The sequence below is a fragment of the Cottoperca gobio genome, chromosome 16 (assembly GCF_900634415.1).
Source record: "Cottoperca gobio chromosome 16, fCotGob3.1, whole genome shotgun sequence".
Classification (NCBI taxonomy): Eukaryota; Metazoa; Chordata; class Actinopteri; order Perciformes; family Bovichtidae; genus Cottoperca; species Cottoperca gobio.
In genome coordinates, this window is record NC_041370.1 from 5,887,138 (window position 1) to 5,912,516 (window position 25,379).

At 42.3% G+C, this 25,379-nt stretch overlaps 2 protein-coding genes across 3 annotated transcripts in view; one reads left to right on the forward strand and one right to left on the reverse strand.

Moving 5' to 3' along the window:
* On the reverse strand, positions 1–25,079 carry slc9a1a (solute carrier family 9 member A1a). Of its 2 annotated transcripts, XM_029451103.1 has the most exons (13): positions 24,794–25,079; positions 15,610–16,082; positions 14,157–14,407; positions 12,578–12,795; positions 10,823–11,025; positions 7,581–7,670; positions 5,045–5,115; positions 4,547–4,723; positions 3,362–3,488; positions 2,901–3,002; positions 2,157–2,238; positions 1,834–1,890; positions 1–1,236 (listed from the first exon to the last, which is right to left on the reverse strand). In XM_029451103.1, exons 1-13 carry the CDS (start codon positions 25,077–25,079, stop codon positions 953–955), a joined length of 2,421 nt encoding a protein of 806 aa, XP_029306963.1. In that variant the 3' UTR covers positions 1–952. The 2 variants fall into 2 exon arrangements, with proteins under 2 accessions (XP_029306963.1, XP_029306964.1); XM_029451104.1 differs by lacking the exon at positions 1,834–1,890 and having other exon boundaries at positions 953–1,236.
* Positions 24,813–25,379, forward strand: part of fam110d (family with sequence similarity 110 member D) — a 43,803-nt gene continuing 43,236 nt past the window's right edge. The window contains exon 1 of the mRNA XM_029451107.1: positions 24,813–24,843. The gene's annotated coding sequence lies outside the window, so the exon portion shown is untranslated. The remainder of the gene's footprint in view (positions 24,844–25,379) is intronic.

The window sequence follows — 25,379 nt, forward strand, 5'->3', positions numbered from 1 at the left end:
TTAAAGTTTAAAGTATGAGAAGTGTGACCGTTAGATGGCCACTTATTTATCGCATCAACATTAAGAGCTGCATCTACCAATAACTACTTGAGCCCTAATTAAGTGAGCTTTAAAGGGTGTTCTACAATTGAGGTAAAACATAAAACATCTACAAATGCTCCCCGTCTTCCCAAACACGACGCTTGTAGGTCCAAACTCCTTTAGAAAACACGAAGGAGTCTTAGTGTCCACGCGTCTCCCTCCACAGCCATAAGACAACAGCTGTGTGTGGAAGCACAACTACGCACACTGATAACAAACTGATTTCTAACAGATGTTAACACCCCTGACATTAATTTAAAAAAACAAAATGAAACAAAAAGATAAAAATGCACCGAGTGAAGAGGTTTGACATAAAAATAAGGCCAAATATTTCAAACTAGCGACACTCTGAAAGTGTCATGATTGAAAAAGAAAACTGGATTGAAGCAGTTTGCTTCGACGATTACATTTAGGCCCGGCATGTTCGCAAAGTAAGGTAGTTTTACAGACCGTGAACAAACCTTAAAAACCAACAGCTGATCCTGTCATTCAAAAAGAAAAACAGTCTGACACTAAAACTAAAATGACATCATCTGACACTAAAACAGTCCAAACCTTTGGTAATGCATAGTTCTTTCCCGAATGTCTCAGACTATCAACCATAAACTCCACCATCTCTCAGATAGCAGCGGTTCTGATCCGGTGTTAAAAAAATAAAAGAGCAATGATAATAAGAAACAAATGGCTCTTTTTTCTCTCTCTCTCTCTCTCCTCAGACAATCTCCTTTTGCTTTTTGTGTCTGGTTTCGTACAGCATTAGCAGTTTTGGCTTGTTTGGTTTCTGAACCAAAAGAGATATTTTAGAGGAGAGCATCGAAGCTGCCTTCTCTCCTCCGGTGCAGCCCGACCCCTCCATGTCCAGTCTGCCATATCAAGGCAGGAAGGGTTCGTCCTCCTCCTCGTCGGCGCTGGGGCCGGGGTCGCTCAGGCACCTCGTCAGCTTCTGCTGTTCTTTGCCACCATCTGCCTCACCTGCATGTCTGAGGCCTGTCGAAGGCCTCATCATCAGGCCCTGGTCCTCTTCGTCCCGCTTCTTGCTGGCCCGTTTGAACTCATCCATCACGTTGACAGAGTCTGGAGACTGAGGAGAGGCCAGGTCTACGTGGATGGTCGGCACGCTGTCTGACGTCGGCTTCATGCTGTAGGCTTGTGGGTCTACAGGCAGGACGAGGACACAACATCGTTTAGCGAATATTACTCCGTCACTCCGTCAGGAACATACGATGTACAAGGTGGGGAGAGTCAACAAGGTTAACCATGTACAATCACTGCACAAACTGGACAACAGCGGGCTTTTCAAATATGTCACAACACGACAAAAATAATGCAGTAAATCACAACGATAATAATAATAATAATATAATGCAACACATGCTGGGAATAGTTCCACCTTTCAGTTAAACGTTCAGTGTGTAGGACTTAGTGGCATGTAGCGGTGAACTCTCTGATCATCCCACTGTACAAACACTTATATTACATTATAATGTCCTGCCAATAAATCCTCCTCGATCCTACACACTGGACTTTTAAAACGTACTATGAAGACGTACATCATGCTCGACTCTAATCTGTAAACATCTTTGTTTCTTGGCTACAACAAATCATCTGAGTTTGGTGATGTCATGAGATCCTGTCATTAGTGATGAAGAGTTAAATGAAGGTTAACAGGCGACACATTTGACACATGCATGTTAGGATCGCTGTTAGGTTATCACGACTGATAATTAAATCTTCTCTACACTCGCGACATACCTGGACAGATTGTGTTCCCTTTATGCTGCTGAGCGGGTTTGAAATCTGTATCTTTGCCTAAAATGAAACCACACACGGGTTTACATGCCGGCTGTCACATGCAAACATATTTCCATCCATCTGTATCTGCAGCTGTGCACGGGAGCGGTGCGTTCTACAGTGTTTATTGTTTTGTAAAAGCTGCATTGTGAGCCTAACAGAATGTAATGCGTCATCCCTTCTGGGTCCCGTCAGTGACATTGCTTCACGTGGTACCGTTCAGTGTGTGGGTTGTAGCTATCGAGTGTTTTGCGCTTGGCTGCGGCTAAGATGGATGAGTATACCTGAGGCCAGCCTGGCTCTACACATGGTCGGGGAGTCAGGGGGAGCAGCAGGCACCGTCAGGTAGTTATTCATGTCATGTATCTGGGAAAACACAGGGATATTGTTCCTTTATGGTTTATGATTAAGGCTTCTGCATGTTATCAAAACGTTATATAATGTAAACATTCACCATCACACAGGAAATACACACGCAGCTTATGTGTTTGTCGTACAGCAGCCAAACTAAAACAGTGCAGAGATTCATCATTAATCTACATCTCAGAGAAACTTCATTACACTGACGCGTCTCTCGAGTCTCCAGAAGCTTCGAGCACATTCAGTTCACCCAAAACAAGAGTCTGTTTTCATTATGTAATTACACGCTGATGAAACTGAAGTTTGTGTCCGGGCCACTCGAATAAATCCGCTCCTGTTTGTGTCGAGGAAATGAATTTAAGGGACTGAAGGTGGACTGTAATTAGAACTGAAATCAAAGTTTTGGCTGAATCACGCAACTGCTGGTGGCGCAGTATTAAATGAGAAGAGCTGCTCTTCCAGAGTCTGCTGCGTTTCTTTACTTCCTGCAGTAGAAAGTTTTCTCTGTTGAACACCCGACTGCCAAACAGTCTCTGTGGCCCACGCCTCTGATAGTACAAAATGTATTCTTTATTGTGGACTGATCAACAGAATGTGTGCTGTGCTGTTCAATAACATTCCCACTGATTCAAGAGGCGGTGTGCCCTCACTGAGGCTGATGATCATACCTTCTTCTCCAGCTCGATCATCTTTTGCTTCTTCATGAGAAGGTCCCCAAAACCATCCTCGAACGGATCAGCCACCAGAGTGTGTCTGTTGTAGGAGCGCAGCTGTGTGAGAAGAGACACAGAAAACACACTCAGTTCATACCATCACCAAGAGATGGTCCTTATTGTTTCCCTGTGGCAGCTTTGGACATTAATAACTGACTATTATTATTATTATTATTATTATTTTATTTGTATCTTATCTGGAGGGACACAATAAGACAAAGTCAGTGTTAGTTAAAGTATGAGTAGAGCTACTGATTTAATTCCAACTCAAAATCAATACAATAGTCCCAACTTTCATTTATCAGTGAAAATCAATATGACCAGTGATCTGCTCTGAGCTCCCGGGAATACAAGACAATAGATCTTTAGCTGATTCGAGTAAAATAATATACGATACAAGAATCTGTCAGTGTTACCCTCATTCGTGTCCTCTGAAGGTTACTCCTGAGGATCTTCCTGATCTCCTCTTCTCGTCCTTTAGGCAGCTGCGGCAGCACTCTCTCTGCAGGCTTGGCAGTTGGAGGCTTCTTGGGCTGGATGTTCCTGAGAAACAGGCAGGAGAACGTGTGTGAATCTGTGTGCCACGGACATAAATCAAAAGTCTGTCATGTCGAAACACATGAGATATCTTGCTGTGAGAAAACCCCACTTCCTTTCAATCATCTCCTCCTGGGATGTAATGATCAGAAGGTTAATAACAGCGTGGGCTGTCAGTACCCGCTCGTGTAAGTGGCTTGTTCACTGCAGAGTGATGTTATCGTTCTTGGTTTTAGAGTGAAGAAATGAAATATAATTTCTACTGTGCTGAACTAGATGATGAACACTGTGTCCAACTATCTGCAGCTTTTACTTACACTTAGTAAAGAAAGACTGGAGCACTCACACGCTGGGGTTTAAGACTGACCCAGGCTCATTTGAGCAATTTATCACCGACTACTTGATACTGCGAATGTGAAATTAATGAGGCCCGTGCAGCTGCAGTTTCACAGTATTTGTGTTTTTTTTTTAAAAAGGTTTCAGCCAACAAGCATTCTGAGAAGTGATAACAGAAGACTCCTCGTCACTGGGTGCAGTACGACCGGACAAAGTGATGATGACGGTGCAGTTTGACAATGTGTCAAATGACCTTGTGGAAGGGGGTCGCTCGCAGCTATGAATTTACAGAGAATTATCACACAATTCTGCAGCTCCCGTCGGCTGCCATCGGAGGTATTTATCAAGTTTCAGCTCATGTTCGGCCGTCTGGCCTGCATTTGTATTGTTTTTTGGTTCAGTCTCACAGCGTTGTTTACACTCAAAAAGCTATAATAACTCTCTGTACACTCCCTGCTGATCACCAAACAGCAGGCAGTCACAGTTAGCGACTAGCTGGTGAACTGGTGGAGCATTTAGCAGCATGAGAGCCAGACGTTTCCCTCAGGAGTTGGTAGAGACCAAAATCAGAGCAAAAAGAGACAATCAATAAATGAATAACTATTCGCTTACATTTCTGCCAAATCAACTTAAAAAGGGGGGATGACGTGTCATTGTTGCGTCTTCCGCCGCCCGTTGTTGCAGGTTTAAGGAGTTTCGGACAGTTCTGAGTGTTCACTCGTACTTACTGCATGGAAACTGTGGAAGGCACAGCAGATGGCAGCTTGATTCCCCCTCCGCTCTCCACCAGCTCGATGGCCTGTTTAAACTCCATCTTGTGGTAGAAGGCGATGAGCTGTGGCTCCCTGGAGCGTTCGCCTGCAATCAGGCACTTCTTCACATACTTCTTGTTGAAGCGGTTCAGTCTGGGAGGAAGAAATGAGTTACAGGTGACTACGGCAGCCGTATGAGCAAGAGCAGGACGGAGAGAGACTTGAGAGCTTTGGCACGTCTAACGCATATTAAGAGCATTTTGCTTTAACCTGCCATTATGAAATAAATGTTGATTGCATAATGTAATGTAAAAAGCTGTTATTACAACTTATAATGACTTTATTTTCTTATTTGGGCTTGGGTAACTTGTGATGAGCTTATGTCATGTTTGAGTTGAATGATTGATCAGTAATGAACATAATGCAGTCCATATTCTACACAACTTTAATTCCAGATACATGTATAATTCATACTTGTCCTTCCAGTGGTGGTGTCCATAGTGTCCACAAATGTCCTCGATTCCAGTCAGTAGATGGTCGAGGAACTGGGAATGAAAAGAAGAAAAGAAAAAAGGCAGAAAATCTTTTAAAAAAGGAGACTGAAGAAAAAGACCAACATAAAGACTGAATCAGACTCTCAATCTGAAATCTCTGTGGAGGTTCTGAATTTAGTGTAAACCACATTTAGCAAGGTACAAACTGTCACATGTCTGTGAACTAACCTACATCTAATAAAACATGCTATATCTGCTATAGTATATATATTTTTTACATGACATGACAGTACTTGGCGGCAAAATGTACATTTTTGCTCAGTGTATAAACTATAATTTATGATCAACAATGTCATTAACTGTGATTACAGGTCCACTCAGGCACCACAGACGTTACTCAGCTGCAGCTTGTAGCTGTGCTTTACCACAGTTGCCACTCCTGCAGTAATAACACCCTCCCAGCCGGCATCATTATCAACTGCAGCAGGTGACGAGCTTTAAAATTGAAGTCGTGGGAGAAAAGCAGAAGCAGCCAGTTGACTGATCGGACAGTGTTCATTAGCAGTGGCAGCACGCCTGCTCGGAGAACCAGAGAAATGTACGAATGCATTTGTTGTTAGGACCGCAGCCGGACGCAGGTCGCCCTGGTGCTCTGACTCAGCCTGCAGATGCCAGTCTGACAGGCGGCGTTACTATAGGAACACGTCATTAAGCAGAGCCACGGAGTTTACGTCTGCTTTCTTCAGAAGAAACGGATTTATGTAAAGGCCGCCCAGCACTGCGGGGGTGAGGGGTGGTCTAACGATGTGGTCTAACGATGTGTTTTACTATTAATAGCAAATAGCAAGATCCATACATGATTGTTACTTGGGCTGCAACTAACAACTCATTTCAGTATCTATTAACCCGCACATTAGTTTCTAGATTAATCGTTTATATATCGGTCTATAAAATCTCCCATCGCAGTTCCTCAAAGTCCTAAGTGATGTCTTTAAAGATCAGGTTGTCAGCCCATAAACAAGATATTCAGTTTAATATAATATAAAAAGAGAGAAAAGCTGGAAATCTCCAGATTTGAAAGGCTTAAAAAAAAGAAGAAAATAAGCATTTTCTGCCATTTTTGCATGAAAAATTACTTTAACTATTAATAGATTATCAAAATAGTTATTTCTTTGATCAACTCATTGATTAGTCGACTAAGCATTCCAGCTCTACGTAGTATATCACCTACCAACATGATACCGTCGTCATTGTGAGCAGCGTTTCTTAAATGGCAATGTATCGTGACTCAATTACAAATACAGCAAAGTGAAATCACTAAAGAAATGATCTGCCGTATCTTTGTGACAGATGGGACAGGTATGTCACTTGGCCGCTTGCCAAAATGAACGAATAAATAAATTCACAGCCTCCAAACTCGACACCTGGGCAGCACTCTGTTTGGATTCAACGCTATGCTGTAGCCCATTTGGACCGTGTCCTCTGCCAGCTCTGTTGGCTCTTAATCACTGGTGTTGTACAGTGGAGGAGAATCCATTAGGACATTCTGCTCTTCTAGCCTTGAGCACTGGTGACTTACTGCAAAGCCTCAGAGAGTAACTGAGTGTGTGTGTGCACATATCTGAGCTGTATTATAAGCTTTACAACACCACACAGTGATTGTGGAGCTTGGTGGTCACTCGTGGAGGTGTTTGAGAACCTCAAACTGTGTGTGAGAGAGACGGTGTGTTTGACTTGTATTTAACGCTATAACGTTATGAAATGGGGAAACAAAACAGTTGTTTTCTAATCTTTGGATTCACCATGCTGTCACACTGTACAGTGCAGTATATGAGATGAAGTACCACCACACAGCCAGCAGGTGGAAGCAGCGATCAACATTTCATGACCTAAAGGGCCTCAGAGGCTTGTCACTGGAAGCAGACGTCACACTTTACATAACTACAACTGAAAGGAATGTATAACACCATTAGAAGAAATTGTGAGCAGGAAATGGTATATAATAGTAATATTATTAGTATTCTTTCTGCAACCAACAAATACATCTGGAGAGCAGCAAACAGTTTCTGCTTTCTTTCTTTCCGTTTTTAAGAGATTGTTCTCTTTTACCTGCTTTTAACTATCCACCTTTCAGAATCCTTCACCCCCCCTCTGCAATCTGACTTTTAATTCTTACAATCATTATTTATAGATTTTATTCCACATGTGTATTTGTATGTTACTGCGTTTCTCTGTGTACAAGCTGGTCGTAGCTAATTGCACCGTGGTGAGAACTAATTAGGTTGTTTGAGTTTCTGCCTGTCTGTCTGTGGGATAAATAGAAAAAATAAAAAAACAAGACAGAAATTGAGAATGCATTGCGGTGGGCAAACAAGGTAGGTCAGTGAAAGACCACTTAATTTATCAACTGCACAAAAGAAGGCTCTCTCTGGCTGTTATTAATATGTGTAAACCATCAAAAGGTCATCAGCTTCTGATCATGACGGCCGATGATGGCTGCAGGGGAAAGGTCTTACCTGGGTGTGGATTTCCTCATTAATCGTGCGCTTGGCCTCCTGTTTCTTCTTCACTGCCAGCAGCTCCACCAGGGGTTTGATGGTCATGCCCTGCAAGAAGGATGAGAGGAACAAAAACAATATTCATTATTCACCTCCTGACGATAGCAAAAGACAGAAATAGGCGCTTATCACCAACTTTTACAGGATGCAAGAGAAGAAGAAGAAGATTGCATGTGGATGTTCAGTACAGCGCTCTAAAGCTGGTATTTGTAATGTTTTGTAATCTGTGGAAAGAGTAATGGAAAAACATTTCAACCGGCACTCCCCATACCGACACATCTGTCCTGGTTCACAATACCATAACAGAGAAACCATTCTTGTGTTTTCATTCATTGAAGTCAAGCATGAGCTCAGTAGTGTCACGCTTCAATAGCTGGCACATTTCCCAAATTTTGCAACGGCAGATTAACAAACACAGCAGGTCTTGTCACCACTTTTCACAACAACGCTGTTGTTGTTGTTGTTGTTGTTGCCGTAAATCTCTCGCCTAACTGTAAGAGGGCGGCGACGACGACGTGTGGGAAGTTACACATTTCACCTTTAAAGATCTGAATCTTTAATAAATCTACTAATCCATGTCCTGTAAGATAAACACAGTGAAATCCTTTTTCATTGTCAACAATGAAGAAAGAAGTTTCCCTGGACAGACAGTCTTTGAAGTATCAGTGGGTAAAAGCTTTTTCAGAGTAAGGCAAAGAGTTGTTTATTGCAAGACCAAATTCATGTTAAGAGAAATCCTGAACTGCCAAAACGTTGATATTCTGGCTCGTTAAGAGAGAATGATGTCATTTCAGTAAAGCAAAGTGTCATCTTCACACCAGTGAGCTGTTAGCACACGGTTAACTCGGATTATACTCTCACAGAGAAATGTGATCATGAAGAAATAAGTGCACGCACCAATAAGTGTGTTTGGTACTGTGTAAAGCAGCAATTGAGGTTTTTCCAAAGACACGTGAAAAGTGTAAATAAATTCCCTTTTAATCTGCCAACAAAAATGTTTCTCTCAATTTTCATTTTGGATAGCTCAAAATGTCTCTCATACTAAACTCCACTGTAGCTTCACGAGTGTAATAATCACATGATCTATTTCTGTTAAGAAATACACTGCCACAGCAGAACGGCTCCAGGAATAATAATCAAACATCAGTGTGACGTTTGGCTACTGTTGGATTATAACCAGTAGTGTGTGTGTGTGTGTGTGTGTGTGTGTGTGTGTGTGTTTGTGTACACTCTTGCCTGTCTGCACCTAAAAGCTCAAGCGTATCATTCTGCTTCATAAAGAGATTAAGTCGGCCATCTGGTTAACTGTAAAAGCATAAAGTGGATGACAGAAGATTCCTGCTCTTTAATAAAACCCCGTCCTGCTACCAGGGATGCATGCAACCAAAGGAACCTACACGTTTACCACCTTGTGCTTATTTCAATTTACCCACTCAATATGTCATGATTATCACGATTCCAAAGATAACTTGTATGAACGACATAAATGTGTGAATTCTGCGTAATCATACCAACCAATGACAACGAAGCAGACAATTCCACTAGGCGACCGGCCTACAAGCAAGTTCAGAAATCCAAAATATTACCTGGTCATACTGTAATCGTGTATTCAGAGTAAGCCAACGCAAGAAATTAAATATCCTCCGTTATCTATATAACAAGTTATCAAAATGTTCTCTTCATACCATCTAGACTTACTCTCTTCCAAATACACATACACACTCAATCCCACTCCCACAGTCATGCTTTTAAATAACTTGCAGGTGAAAGGGGCCTCTGCCTGTCCCCACTGGTCTGCATCTGTCTCTGCCTCAGACTGCCACTGCTGAATCCAGCAGCATGAATAAAACATGTTTCTGATCTCGCCTGAGGAGAGAGAACATGGCTGTTTTTTTTAGGGTTTTTTTTTTAGCTGCTCTGGCAGAGCTCTGGCTCCAATTCACATCCAAGTATCTTCCTGACAGGACAGGGCTGGTGCAGCTCATGGTGCTGGTGCAATGTGGACGACACATAATACCGGTATAACGTCTGGAATGGAATCATCTTTTGTCTTTATCTTGCCGTAATATTTGTTTTTTGTAGGTTATGTTGATGTTTACCCTGTGAGAAGATTTAGGAGGAACAGGTCTCAATATAAACCATATGTTGTCGTCTGTCTGTCTGTCTGCATGTCTGTCCGCATGTCTGTCTGTCTGCATGTCTGTCTGTCTGCATGTCTGTCTGTCTGCATGTCTGTCTGTCTGTCTGTCTGTATGTCTGCACGTCTGTCTGTCTGCATGTCTGTCTGCATGTCTGTCTGTCTGCATGTCTGTCTGTCTGCATGTCTGTCTGTCTGCATGTCTGTCTGTCTGCATGTCTGTCTGTCTGCATGTCTGTCTGTCTGCATGTCTGTCTGCATGTCTGTCTGCATGTCTGTCTGTCTGTCTGTCTGCATGTCTGTCTGCATGTCTGTCTGTCTGCATGTCTGTCTGCATGTCTGTCTGCATGTCTGTCTGTCTGTCTGCCTGCCTGTCTACTTCGAAGTAGAAGCTGAAATGACATTTTCCTAAAGCAGCTGGAGCCGTTTACTTAAAGAAGAACAGACTAAGAAAGCCCGACCACTTAATGTGACATAAAATTGATTTTTTTCTCTCCCAGGCAGAGCAGCCAATCAGCATCTTCCTGCAAAAACATGAGCGTTCCTTTGATGTTCCATCCTCAGCATGAGATTATCAAGAACATTTAAATGAATGGTTGCAAAGAAAACATTTGTCCTGAGACAGATTGGTTTTGTTAGTGCACCGGTCAGTGTGAATTCAAACTAGACTTGCTTGGCAAATATACTGCACCAAAAAGGAGCTTTATTTGGCAAATCAAGATGCAAGATGATGAAGACAGATGCAAATGAGTGGGAAGCATACAAAACATGTGAATAAAATCCTGTCTCTTACCTGGAGTAGTGCGAATTTCCCGATTATTCCGACACCACTTGAATGCAGCACACATTCTCTACCTCGCAATGTTAACGAAAGCAATGGGTTCTTTCTTGAACCATGCTACACTCCATCACATAGTTTCAGAAATATCGCAACAAACAAACAAACGGAACTGAAAAAATAACCTCCTTGTCGGAGGTAATAAGGCTAAGACATAGCTGCATGTTTTCTCCTTGTAAAGTTTGTCTAAACCAAAACATGACAACCGAAACTGGGTAATCGTACCTGAACAAAGACAGTGAAGAAGATGACGGTGATGATGGCCGTAAGGAACATCTTTCTCATGGGAAAGAGGTTCTCGTCCAGCAGGAAGCCAAGAGAGAAGGCGATGGCACCTCGCAGGCCACCGTAGGCCACAATGAATTGGTCCTTGGTCGTCAGCTTGACGATGCGGAACTTGTTGATCACATAGGTCAGACCAATCACACCTGGGGAGGACATTGTAATGAGAAAGTGAGGTTGGGTTTGTGACTTTGAGTGTATGGAAAGTAGACAGTACACACTGAAGCGTGCACATACATTAGATAAATAACATAAGCGTTTAGGTTATTTAATAAAAGAGCACCTGTTCAATGTGAAAAGTGAGTTGTGAATATATAAAATAAAATCTCTAGACAAAAAAACAACAACCCCCCCCCCCCCCCCATCTTTCACACAACAATTCTTTTCAGTATCACAACTAGTTTACAAGACAATCAAGCAAATTTGTTTTTTCCCAAAAAACACACATGCGTCGTGATGCAATTATTAGTGTCTTCAGAGAGGTGGTGGTGACTGAAGCGCATCAGGGGAGTCCATTCCAACGCATATATTTTGGGATGCATGTACTGCATTGGCACAGGACGCAATGAAAGTTGTGTCATGAATGAATAAAGCTCCCTTACATGTCATTTTTGAAAATACATGCGAAAGAAAAAGGAGATGTAAGTAATCGATAAAGTTACGCAGCTATGCCTCGTGCGTAAATGCGCCTCTCTTAATGGGGAGACGCACTTATCGTTTTAGCTACTTTGGGATCGCTGCAGGTATTTAATAAACTCAAAAAATAACTCAACGGTCTCAAAAAAACTCTTGAAATAAGAGAATGTAATTAATATTTTCCTCATTAATGATGTATGATCACACCCATCCGCACATGTGTGCTCTGCGGCGTGGTCATAATGAAAGGAGAGAAGTTAAATGAGCCCCGAGTCCGACCCGAGCCTGGTCTATTGAAAAAAGAGCCTCGAGCCAGGTATGAAACTACCCTGCGTGTCGGGGTCCATTGTGGCTTGATGGGCTTCTGGCTCAGGTTGACTTTCACCCCTCACAGCTGAAGCATTGGCCTCAAATCCATTTGTACTTTGCCACATGGATAACTGTAATCAGACGCAAGAAAAGGGCAAATTGAACTCAGCGGCAAAAACCTTATGGCTTAGTGGAGCCATCAACGACCACAATCCGTTCTTTGTGAATTCGCTCCTCAGTATTGCACGACTGAAGGCACCTCATCATTCTTTCCCTTTCAGCCTCTCTGTCCAGCAACACTTTTAACTCTAGTATGACAAATCATCAACAGCGGGACTTGTGGCAGCCTGAAGTCAACATGGAAATCCTTAGCGGCGCTTCCCTCTCACACACTGTCAGCCGTGTGATGAAACATGCTGACGACATTTACTCAGTGTTCCTTTCATTTCCCCCTTTGAGAGCAAGCTCTTTCTTTACACACACACATTGGAATCTTTTAGTGTAAAGGGATACATGTATCTCCTTTGAAAATAACAACTTTATTTCTGTCGCGCTTTTTGATAATGACATATCAAAACGCACTCCAAGCTGAAATCTGAAGTGGCCGTTTCATGTAAAGATCTTTCGATAAAAGCCGATGAATTAACCAATATTACAAACTTAAAACCACTTCCGTTTCCTCTGAATGCGGTATTGCTACACACCGCTACATTTATTTGAGGAAGTTGTGAGAATCGGTGCAGAAGAGCTGACCTATGACCCGTGACACCAGACACAGAATGACAGTGACGGTGACGAAGGTCCAGTCCCAGGCGTGAGGTCCGTCCACCGTGGCCACACCGAGAAAGATGAAGATAAGAGTCTCGCTGACGCTGCTCCACATTTTCAGGAAGTACTTGATGGTGGTGTGGGACTTGTGGGATATGTTGGCCTCCACATAGGGTCGCATCACCGCTCCACATGCTATTAACCTGGACGGAGAAGATGCAAACACTTGTTCAGAGGAGATACATTGTTTTTCTTTTTAGAAACATACATTCCATGCTTTCTAATTTGTACTAAATATGTTTGTCATTAAAAAGGAAACTATGTTGATGATTCAAATGGTAAGATTAATATACAAATGTTAAAAGGAAAAAGGAACTTTAATAAAAAGGAAATGGTAGTTTTACTTGAGACATCAGCAACAGTAACTTCACTGCTTTCAAACTGACTTTGGAAACATGTGACACCAATAAAGAGGTCTCACTCCGTGTCTGGTGACCACTTCTCTATTCCATTCTGTTGTCATGCAATGTTTCGATGTCAAAACTGCAGAGGCCAAAAATGAATGCCATCCGTGTCCCATAAGCCGCAGCAGCTGCTCATCGCCGTATTCCTTCTCCATGCCAATATTGGTTTGGTTTTCAAGGCTTTAGGGAAATGATGAAAGGAATTCACACCCGTAAGCAGGTTCGCTTCTTCTTTATAAACACCTCTATAAATCTAGTTTTTGATGTGAGACAACAGCCACAGGCTTTGGAAAAGATTGTCCTTGAAGCTACACATTCTTCGGGCCGGGCCTCAGAAGGGAGACTCAGTTTGTCTTCGCCTCCTGTCTGCAACATCAATAACTCCGAGCACCTTAAACAGAAAATGGATTGAAACGTACTGGAGGAGCAGATGAGAAACAGCGTCTCAGGGAATGTTGGGATGGCAATAAATCAAGGCTTGGTTAAAGTGACGTTGGATCAGATTAATTCAATATACCACTGGATATACAGGCCGCAATCTGCCACCATGTACAGCTGAGTTACCGTTATAGGGAAATGACTGAAATAGATTTTCCTCGCAGTGGCAAGGTTGTATATAGACCCTGATATCTCATCACTGAGGGAAGAGCTTCATACTAAAAAACATGTGATACAAGAGGGATGTCCCTGAAACAGCTGGAGTATTTCACAGATACTCAGATATATTCAATTTGTAAATGCGGAACCTGCGTGAAGTAGCTCACAGGGTAGACGAAGGCACCAAAACTACCCGTTTTAGAGATTCTAGGACTAACCATGCTGACAACACATGGTCTCACTGTTCTGACAGGCTTTAAAGACGTCTACTGAATGCATACGCTACACGAGGTGAAACTCTTAAACGTATCTGTTCCTCAGAAAAACTAATTCAGGTTGTTTTTGGTGGAAATTGGTCAAAACATAAAATGATTAACCTTACTTGCTACACATCACAAGGACAAACATTACTATGGCAGAGATCAAGTGGTGTCATTTAATATATACAGTACATTCTGAAAAAGTGAAATCCCTTTTGAAGTATATCTATACAAGCAACTTACGCCATGATACCAGAGAGGTGGAACATCTCAGCTGACAGGTAGGCCATGTAGCTGTACACAAAGACAAAAAGTGGCTCTATGACACGCGTGTGGGAGGTGAAGCGTGAGGTGAAGGCGGTCAGGATCCCATAGAAAGCTCCCACTAGAACGCCACCTATTGAAACCACCAGGAAGGAGATGACTCCCAGGACACAGTCCAGCACAGACACTGTGCCAGCACCTGAATACTCCTCAAACAGGTGGTATAACACCTAGGAGAGGATGAGTATGAATAGATAATATTAGAAATAAAGCAACAGGGTGTTGACAGAATGATAAAAAAAAACACTACTGCATTTCAGACACCTGCACCATGTGGCTGGATTTAAAAGAGGACCAAAGAATAAAGATGTGATGGAAGTGTTTTAAAAAAAGATTTGGCCTTTACACAAACGGGGTAAATGTGAGAGCAGACTCCAAATACACAAACAAAAGGTAAACGATGATAGATTAGTTATTTTTAATGCTCCATTTAGCCATCAAATATAAAAGAGTTTTACGTACTGATCATGCTTTTTAAATGTGTAAAGAGAACATACATTTTCTGCTAGGCAAAATATTGCTTTTACCAAATGGATAGGATGGATATATAAAAGTGATGTACCAAGTATTTGCTAAGTATCTCACTACGGGGATATATGGCAGGCAGACATACTTTAATGCCAGGCAGCTAATCATGCCGATCGGCTGCCAAGCTCTGCGAGGCTGAAGAGCTCTAGCGCTCACTAGAGCCGATACTCAAAACTGCCTCTGCCAGCCATCCAGCTCGTTTAAGTGTGCAAAGAAGCCAGACTTGTAGCTGAACTTCTGACCTGGAGACAGAGGCCCTTGGTGAACGAATATTTAGCACTGTATTCACTGAGACAAGTGATAGTTGATGTCAACTATGATGCTAGCCTCGTCAGTAACTTTAGACTGCAGGTGGTTCTGTTTGGGAACAGGCCAGCTGGTGTGCGGTGAGCTGAGGACTATTGTGTGGTGACAGACTCTTCAGCGGATCACTAGCTGTGCGTTAACATTTTAAGTCTAAGGTTATAAGAACAAAATTCACATCTTTTTATTCAATTTAATACACAACCTGATCGGATGATAACACACGGTGACTGAGTTTAGTGCTTAACAGACTGAGCTAAACACCAAAGCCTTCTAAGTGAAGAGGTTAACAAATGCCTTGATGATGATTCCTAGGGAGACAATGTTGTCGTTTATCTCACATTTAGCCCAATCAGGGCTGTAATAATGATTACAGGGCTACAACCAAAGGTTTACACCTCAGCATATCATATGTATTCTTGACAGATCGGCCTCTAGTCTACCAGCCAGGAGCATTTAAAACAGTAAATGCATTCTCTCATTACAAATTAAAGCATGAAAGTTTGCTACCAGCCACATATGTCCTGTTTTGGTCACTCACCACAGTGACAGCGTCGTTGAGCAGCGATTCCCCAAACACCAGGATGTGCAACAGTTCATTGATGTGGATCTCCTCAAACACAGCTAGCACAGCAACAGGATCCACAGCGGAGACGATGGAGCCGAACAGCAGACAGGGCAGGAGCTCTATATTGTGGAGGATAGATGGATTGGCCGGCTGGATCTGACACACAGCGTACAGCAGACCCCCGACGAAGAAGGCGTTCCACAAGGTCCCCACGACGGCAAACATCAGGATCGTGCCCAGGTTCTCCATGAAGGGACGGATGGGCAGGAAGTAGCCAGCATCGAGGATGATGGGCGGCAGCAGGCAGAGGAAGAACAATTTGGAGTCCAGCACTGGGGGGACTTTTTCTCCAGCTAGTTTGATGAGCCCCCCCACCAGCAGGCCCACGGTAATCAACAGGCAGCTCTCTGGCACAATACCGGACAGACGAGGAATCAGGTGGAACCCTGAGGAAATGGATGAAACAAAAAGGATGAGATGTATTGGCATGGAGGGAGACAAAGAATGAGGGAGTGATTTATCTGGAAATCAAGAACCGGGTTCCTTGTTTTAGGACTCAATGGTATTTGTAAGTGAGTGCGTGCGTGTCTGCCTGAAAGATGAGTGACATAAGAGATTAACTGTAATTGTACCCATTGGTTTTCTAACTAAAGCAAAAGCAAAATTGCTGAAACTCATCAGAACACTGAAACCTTGGCACAAACATTAGAAGAGCTGTGACATACCACACCCTGGTTACAACTTCTACAGAGCTCTCAAGGAAAAAAAACAAAAAAAAAAAAACTTGTTTGTACAAATCAATTTAAATTCAGTAGAAAATCTGTATTCTGCACCATTAATATTTGTAAGAAACGCAGAGGGAAACACTTTTGTGTAGGCTGTTCAGACATGTCAGAGCATGCCTGCCTACCACAGAACACTTTTAAAGAACTGAAATTCTCAGCATGCACAACAAAAGTGTTGTAGGTTGGAGAAAGAACATGAGAAGTGTACTGTATGCTGTGTAGATACTGCTGCGACACATAGCTAATAAAATAGCCTTGTGAATTCTTGAAGGAAAAAATGGAAATATTATGCAAAGAAATGTATCGTAGACAGATCGGACACGACATGTTCAGCAGGTCAAGGCAGCCTCGATCCCACATTCAGGAGATGAGACCTTAAAACTTCCATTTGTCCTCTAGTTTACGTAGTAATCCAATTTTGGAGGAGTGTCACGTATTTGAAACAGCCTTTTCCAATTCTCTTATATTACATTACATTACATGGGGCTGCATGGCTCACATGTCACAGCACAAGCAGCTCTGCAGGGAGTCCTGACAAACTGTTAATGTTAGGCTTTACAAGCAGTAAAACTTGCTGCCTGACAAATGACGAAAGCTGCTCGATTATAAAAGGCCGTCTTGTTTACTGACAAGTTCAGTTGGGACCACAAATACCATCCACGCCTAAGCTGCTGGGAAGTTTCACATGAAACTATAAAGACAGAGAGGGCTACATGAGGTGACGGGACACGTCTGCCTGTGCATTTATACTCAACAAGAGAAGATGAAGACTTCAAAAGAGAGAGCGGCGTTCATCACATAGTGAGAAGTGTTTCCCCGGCTTTATTTACAGTACACGGTCGTTTTCCAGCTGGCACTGTAACAGCTGACGACATGCTGCATTAACAAGAACACACAAACACGTAGAGAAATGTAAACCAAATTAGAATACATGCTCACGTGCAGGCTAAACAAGCTTATATACATGAGTGAGAATAAATTGCCTATTTTTAAATAGATACAAAACATATTCTGTCAGGACTGCAAATAATTATGCCACTTCAAAAACACTGATGCCATTTCATAGTGGTAGAAGCTCACATGTGAGAAATGGCACCTGCTTTGCATTGTGCTCCAACCCGATTGAATGCCCTTGTGAGTTTATATTAGCGACAGAAACAGAGGGATTGACATGTTAATTTGAAACATCCCAACAGGTTTTTCTTCATATCCGCCCTAAACTACAGCTGTTACATGGAAATAAGTGGTCCACCCGCGCCTAAGATTTGAAATTCAAATAGATGAACAATGTTAAGAGATCAATAAGCAGCACAACTACAAAGTTCTCCTCAGGACAACAGTGGACGGTGCAGTGACAGCAGCACCATATGGCACAGTACACGCAGGGTGTGCTCCCTCCTGAGCTAAGTGGGAGGGGCAGGCAGGTGAAAAGCACAGGCCTCCTCCAGTTTGCACAACGAGGGTGGTGCCCAGCTAATTAATACTTGCGAATTAGCACATTGCATAATTGCTTATGTCATGACCAGGCCTTGCACACATGCTGCCAGTAAACAAGAATTACCACTGAAAGTAAACAGATCATTTATAATTAAGACATACGAGCTGCAATTATAGTTAACTTTCATTTGATCATTTCAACGATGCAGGGCTTTGTCTTTATAGCATGTGAAAGTTTAGCATTCAAAGTTCTCTGTGGGAATACAAGACATTTGAGGTAGGGGGAGGGGGCTTCATACTTGGACAACGCTATTACTGTTTCAGCGCACAATCTCAACAAGTGCGTGTCTGTGGATTACGCAGCTGCATGCAGCTGGAGCTCTGGAGCTTTGAGAAAAGATAGTGAGGGAGTATTTATCTTAAATTGTCTGAGGAGACCTCATTTCCCCACATTGAGATGTCAGAGACTGAGAGCTCTTTCCTTTTCAATGCACTTTATTAGAAAACATGCACCACCCACAACTCTACAGAGGCTTGGCAGCCAGGTGGGTTAACAAAGATATTATGTGATAGCTGCTTCAAACACAGTAAACAGAAACCTTTTGTGAGTCACTCTGAAGGCTGACGGGACAAGCAGGATGTAAATTCCATCGTTAGTTCTGAGACTATCCAAAGCACAGTGTCTGTTCGGAAGAAAAGCATCAATGTGCTTACAGGAGGCTTCAAAATCAAAGCTAAATTAGCACCATAAATTAGCCCACTAATGTTCACATCATGTCAACCCCCTATAGACACTGTTACATCATTAAGAAGCTGCGTCTCAGTGTTTGAGACAGAGATCTCAGTTCAGTGTGGGGGGGGGCACCACGATTCCCCTGTTAACAATTTGAATTTAGCAACACTTCATACATAAGGTATGCTACCTAATGCATTTAGCCTTCTCTTTAATGAAGACAGGCCTGTTCAGCCCGCTGCACGTTTACAGTAATGCATACGACAAGGGGTCATGGGCTCCAAAGAAACAATCTGCAAACAAAGAGCATGTACTTCTACAGGTCAGACTTTGAGGGGCCTTGTGCTCTATATTTCAGAGCAAACAAATTGCATGTGTATATTATCAGGCTGTATGATTGCACTGCTATACACAGGGGAAATTGATATCCTCTGTAAACAGCGGACTAAAAGTGAGGGCCACTACTGAGCAATATAGTCTAAGAAGAACTGATGGTGCGTTGTAATCCTATTGATTGAGTTATTATAGCCTACAACTTGTGAATGGAAAGTTACAGAGAATGTAACGCATTCAAATAAACTTGACACGGATCCATACGCCCAAACATTTACATCTGGGAGTGGCCGAGTTTAACAAACTTCATCTGCAGTTAGCTCAGTGGTTCCCAAAGGGGGGGGGGGGGGGGGGGAAGGCTCCCAGGGGGGAAATATTATTATCCACAAAAGGTGGGCCCTGCTGAAAAGGTTTGGGAACCACTGAGTTAGCTACTGAGGAGCCAGAGGGAGAACTTCTGGTACTCATAGTAGAACTACCCATACATCAGAGCCTTAATAATAAGAAACAAGTATAACTTAATCCAGAAGGTTGCATGGAAAACCAAGTGGGGGTATTATTAGAGGAGGAGTCCCATGATCCCTTGTGTTCTCCCGAGTCACGTTAGGTAATGAAGCTGAGCCAGGGTATTATTGGCTCGGTGCCTTCCCTCCATGAATCATGATCCATAAATAAAAGGCCACAGTGAACTGGCATTTAAAGTTGAATAACAGTTAAAAATGAAAGGCATATAAAGATTGTGATAGGCAAACTTTAGTATCAACACGCACTGTCGGGGTTTTCCTGTCAAGGGAACCTTGGCTAATTTTATATTCGATATATCACTTGTCACATTTCCATATCATAGTAATGCTTCACAATTCTCCTATTTCAATATAAGATGAATCTTTCACAGCCTGAGTTCTTACATTCTTGAGAATACCACATCGTTTAGTCTCAGGCTCACCCCAGCAGAAGCTGCTGAATACTACTCAGCAGCTCACAGGAATGTCTTTTCAATTCTCAAGGATAGAAAATACCTAAACTGTTCGAATGACCGAGCTCTGCAAAGAAAGCCATTTACACTTCAAAACCTTCAATAAAAAAGATGGGCCGTGCAGTCAACGAGGAAAGGAGGTAAAAGTGTCAAGACTTGATGGACTAAACATATTACAGCTGGAGCCTCAAGCAGGGGAACACTCAACACTGGATTCAGAAACGACACTTTAAATGATCCATCATCATTCATGGTTGACCAGGAGAGACAAGTGAAGACAGTGCATGCTGGGCAACCAGGACGGAAATTAGACAAAAAGCCATTTCAGCATCAAAACTGACCCATCTAAATGTAGAAACTCTCAACACATCAAGGGGCAAGGACAAAAGGCGGAGGAAACCTGAATAGGCTAAGTGGTGACAGTTAACACATTCTTAAATCTCTGAAGCACGACTCCAACTACGGCCTTCTGTTGCTCATCAAGAGACAACCCAAAGGAGATACGATAAGTGAAAAGGAGAGAATTGAACTTCAAAGAACAACTCATGGCACAAAACGTCAGCGCTGTCAAGACTAATGTTTGAAGGAGATAAGACGGGACATGCACTCAATGTAAAAAAAACTAAAACGTACGACAATATGTGTAAGGAATTTAATGCCAGCAGATTCTTGAATTTTAAGATCAAGCGGTTCATTGTGGCAGCTTGTCAATACTCTACTCCCTCCTGAGTCTTTATGCTGCAAGGTTATTTAAAACCAGCAAAGGGTAACGGCTCTTTCACTTCTGCATGTGTACCTAGTGTCAGCACAGCCTGGTACTTGCTACACACGTTTAATTTCCAAAGCCAGGAACTGTGTCCTGTTGCCAGGTGACTAATTGTCCACTGCTGGCAACCAGTTTTGCTGGACCAAGCAAGGACAAAAGAGAGAAAACATTTAAACAGTCACTTTGTTAAACAAGGTGATCGAGGATACATACATTTGATTCTTTTTCAGATGTTATACCGGCTGGCTTTCCACCGCCATCACATACGGATGTTTACAGAAAGGTCAAACAAACACATTTATTTCAGAGCGCTGGAGGCTTTGTTCCCAACAGTGCCGTTTTAAAAAAACAAAACAAGCTTTTGTGAGTCATTGTTTGATTATTTGATGCAGATCATTGTGCTCCTCGAGTTGCTTGTGCAAGACCAGAGTTGGTCTAAATTATTAATAATAGCCCGCTGCTGGTATATTTCAGTATGATCCTTGACACCATATCTGCACCAAAATACTACTGGCTCAAACCGTTGACTCCTCACATGTTTACAGTTCTAAGCAATAGAAATGTTTATACTATACTTCACAAGCACGTCTCCCTACAATTCGGTGAACGTATAAAATGTCTGCTTCGAGCTGAAGCAACACTACACTGGAAAGAAAGCAAACAGAGAGAACGCTTTTGGCTTGCGAAGGGATCAAAAGATCAAGTTAACATTAGTACGAAAACTGTAGATACTAATAGTAGATCCACTTTTATAAGGTCCTCTCTTGTGACTCCTAAGAAATAGTCTTGTTTCTTGGAGACAACAACAATATTTTAGATGACACAGTATTATTTTTATGATGGTCTGTGACAGAGTCCAAGCCACTGATCTACCCATTAAACAGAAAACGGTGTCAGTTGCAACCACTAATTGCTAGACTGCCCTTCGCCTATGACACCTAAAATGATGATTACAGCTTGCGACCATGTTACGCATGCACAGAATGGAGAACCATCAAACCAATCAATATTCATTTCTGCATTAAAAAGGGCCTTTTACACTACTGAGTATATATGGAAACATCTTGTTAATGGGAGGCAAGGATTTCTTGGCATGTACATTTCATTCTTTGAGAAAACGTCTGTGCTAAGCCACAACCTAAATAACCCATTGAAGATAAGATGTGTACAGCTTGTGACACATTCACTCAAGCTTTGCCAAGGGTGCGGTTTGAGGCACCTGGAATCTTTCCCACACAGGTGTTATCGATAAGGACAATATTATGGCCCGTATCTCTTAATGGGTTTGAACAATCCTGTATCTTTGGACTCCACAAATCTGTTTTTTGTATTACTTAAACATACTCATAGAGAGTCACATGTCTTATACTGCAAAGTCACAATAAGTCAATATATGGTTGATTATGGCACACTGCTATAAATCTAAATTTGTGATTTAAATGTTTTTAAATAAAGTAACTGTAGCAGACGATAATAGGATCGACACACACTGTTGAAGAATGATTATACAGGGGCTATAATGGTCAACCCAGTGACACTGATAATGTCTCCCCTCATCACTTGTTTACTGTAGATAACGCAATCCTTTGAGGAATGTGCGCGTCTCTTAGTGAACCATTTACTTAGCAAACAAACGAGCTAAACAACTGCAATTGCATGACTACGGGTTAATCAAATTCAACAGCACACTGTGAAACTAAATGTAAGATCACAGAGTCAATCTGACAGTGGGTTTTCACTGTATGTGGGTAAAACCAGGTTACAGCAATATTTAACACGGTTGGATGATCACTCTAACCTGATTGTTCTAGAAATATCTGTACTTCTACTTACTGTATGTGCTTGAATAGCTTTCATATAGTATATGATACACAGTAATTGTGCTTTACCTACCTGTAATTACAAATACTGCAAGTGTGTTAAAAAGCTTGCGTTGATAACAACCAGTTCAATTCTTAATTTGCATTGCGAAAACATGCTTGTCATATTTTTTATTCTTGTTGAACAGATCCATACCGTAGCATGACAAATTAGCCAAATTAAATGTTTCATTTCACTTTGACTCTGTTTAACTAATGCTCACTCCCTTTTCTTTACTCCTCATAGGTATAAAGGTTCAGGTTGCAGTTCATACTCCAGCTACAAACAAAAACTACACTCAAATAACAGCAACTCTGTATGTACTGCTGTAACACAAACCCTTCTTTCCAAATTGTTTGGCCCGTTTTGAATTATAAATGGAACGTGAGACTAACTGGACTTGTAAGACATGTTACAAAGCTTTGCTGGAAGGAGGGGAACACTGCAATCAGGCAGCTTCAAAGCCACCAAGACAATTACAACAAAAGGTGTGTCCTACTGCCCACTCATGTATTACTAGTGAATATAATCAGATATGACCAAACCGAAAGGTCAACATGAAAGTCGGTGTCTGTTAGATGAGGATATAAAACTATGATAAGCATTACACCAGACTACAGTGTACTCATTCTACTGCAGGTGAAACTTTTTTTATGAGTGTCCCGTTACACATTACATTCACAAGATGAAATTGGAACACGGTCATTTGGATAACAGCATGCCAGCATTAATTGTTTCAGATTATCAATGAACGGATCTTTCAAACACGGTGGATAACTTTATAAGGACTATATAGCAGTGACAATTATAGCTATTAAGTCACACATTGATAAAGACAACAATTGTTATTTATGTGTGATAATGACCTGTAGCATAATTACAGGAGCAAATCAAATAAAGGACTGAATATAAAAAGGACTATACCACTTCCTTTAACACTATTTGGCCATCATCTCAGTGAATTTACAGTTTTGATTTATATGAAAAGCTTTTGCACATTGGGTATAATCAATTCAAGAAAAGTATTCGCGTGAAAAATAAGGACAGAAAGGCCTCATGCACACTGACAGGGTTGCTTAAGAAATAAATGGACTGTGGCTGTGCTTTTAGGCTTGTAAGATATGAGGTCCATGAACGTAAATCAGACGCTGTGCCGAGGCTGTGCAGTGTAGCAGCCACATCGAATTACCCACAGCCCATTTTCAGCCATCCTGGGATAATCAGAATCTTAAGGTCACCAATGTCTGCTACTGTCAGCACACACACTCATCCTTTTGCTTCCATCATTCATTTCCTTGGTAAATGTCCCTGTTGTGGGACTAATAAAGGATTTCTGATTCACTCACTCTCTCCCTAGCCTCATTGTCACTCCATAACCTTGAGCTGCGTCCTAATAGAAAGCAACTGGAGCCAGGTGGCCCCTCTCTGCCTGTCCTCTCCCCGGAGACCCTGGGCTTCTCGCCCAGACAATGAGACAGAACGCTCCCTGGATACAGGCTGGTGCTCAGTCAGGCCCCTGATGTCACAAGCAACTGACAAGCTGCTCGCTGTCGGAAAAAGGATAGCGGGGGACAATGCAGCGTTTTGTGGAAAGCAGAACGCGAGGAGGCCTTGATGATAGATGGGAGAAACCAGGGCAGTGCAGAGAAAGAAAGGAAGAGCAACAAAGGGTGAGGACACAGCAGACACTAAAGCAACAGAGGAAAGTGAGGAGCTGGACACAGTTGGGAACAATCATGAAGTGGTTCAACTCAAATTGCATGACAATGTCTCAATGCGTTGAACACTTGCCAAATAATTGCCGCTCAACATCCAGACTGCTGCTCCAAATTGCTTAGTCATCACTGTATCAAGGAGTAAGGACAGCACTAGCAAAAGACTGGGACCTCTCCACATGAGGCTGACAGATCTGATGAGTAATCTGCATGACCAGCAATATAGATTCTCCCTCCGAGTCAAACTAAATTGAGCTATTCTGGTCCAACTTGTTGTGTCAGCAAGTATAGTGGCATATTTAATTGGTGTGCAGAATACAGACTACAGGGTGACCTGGTGGGCATAGATTATCCTGTAACTGTAAAGTGATCCCTATAAGACTAGATCAGTTGATTGATCTATGCTATTTCTGCTGGAGTTATCTGAGCTCTGTCTACACCTGCAATGACTACACCTGTAGCCAACCATATAACCTACCCAGCATTTCCTGGAGAGCCTGAAATGCCGGGTTTCGGACCACATAACATGCGTGACATTCACATGATACTCACCTAATTTCATTAACGACGCCAGAAGCACCCATAATGAGACTTCAAAGGGGGTATGTACGTGATGGTAATCGAGGTCGAGCACAGGGAATGCCTTTTTAGTGTAATTTTCCTCCGGCACTTTGTGCTTGTCCAAATCTTCCTTGTGGCTGATATCCGGAGAGCTGGCAGCTCCGAGTGGAAGCACGGAGCCCTCCAGTAGCACCAAAACTATCAGCAGGAGCAGTCCCCGCTCCGATAGACTCTTGCCGATGCCAGCCGGCCTGTGTGAACCTGTCCTCGAAGGCATGTTGTTGAATTAAAAAAAGGCGATGTAATTTGAAAATAAATTAGTTGGTGAAAGTCCGGTTAAAAAACCAAGGAAGTTCAAGGAAGTTGAATACAACTTCGTAACGTTGCGTTAACCAACGGTTCAACCGTCGAACATAGTAACGGACTTTAACGGCTGGATCAACTAGCTTAACCCGAACCAAACATCCATTCTGTCAGTTGACGTTAGCTAGCTTCACTTCAGCGGTGTTGCTTGTAGCCAGGTAAACAGTCGCACCGACACAGGCCGTTGAGAGAAAGCAGGAAACGCCAAGATGAT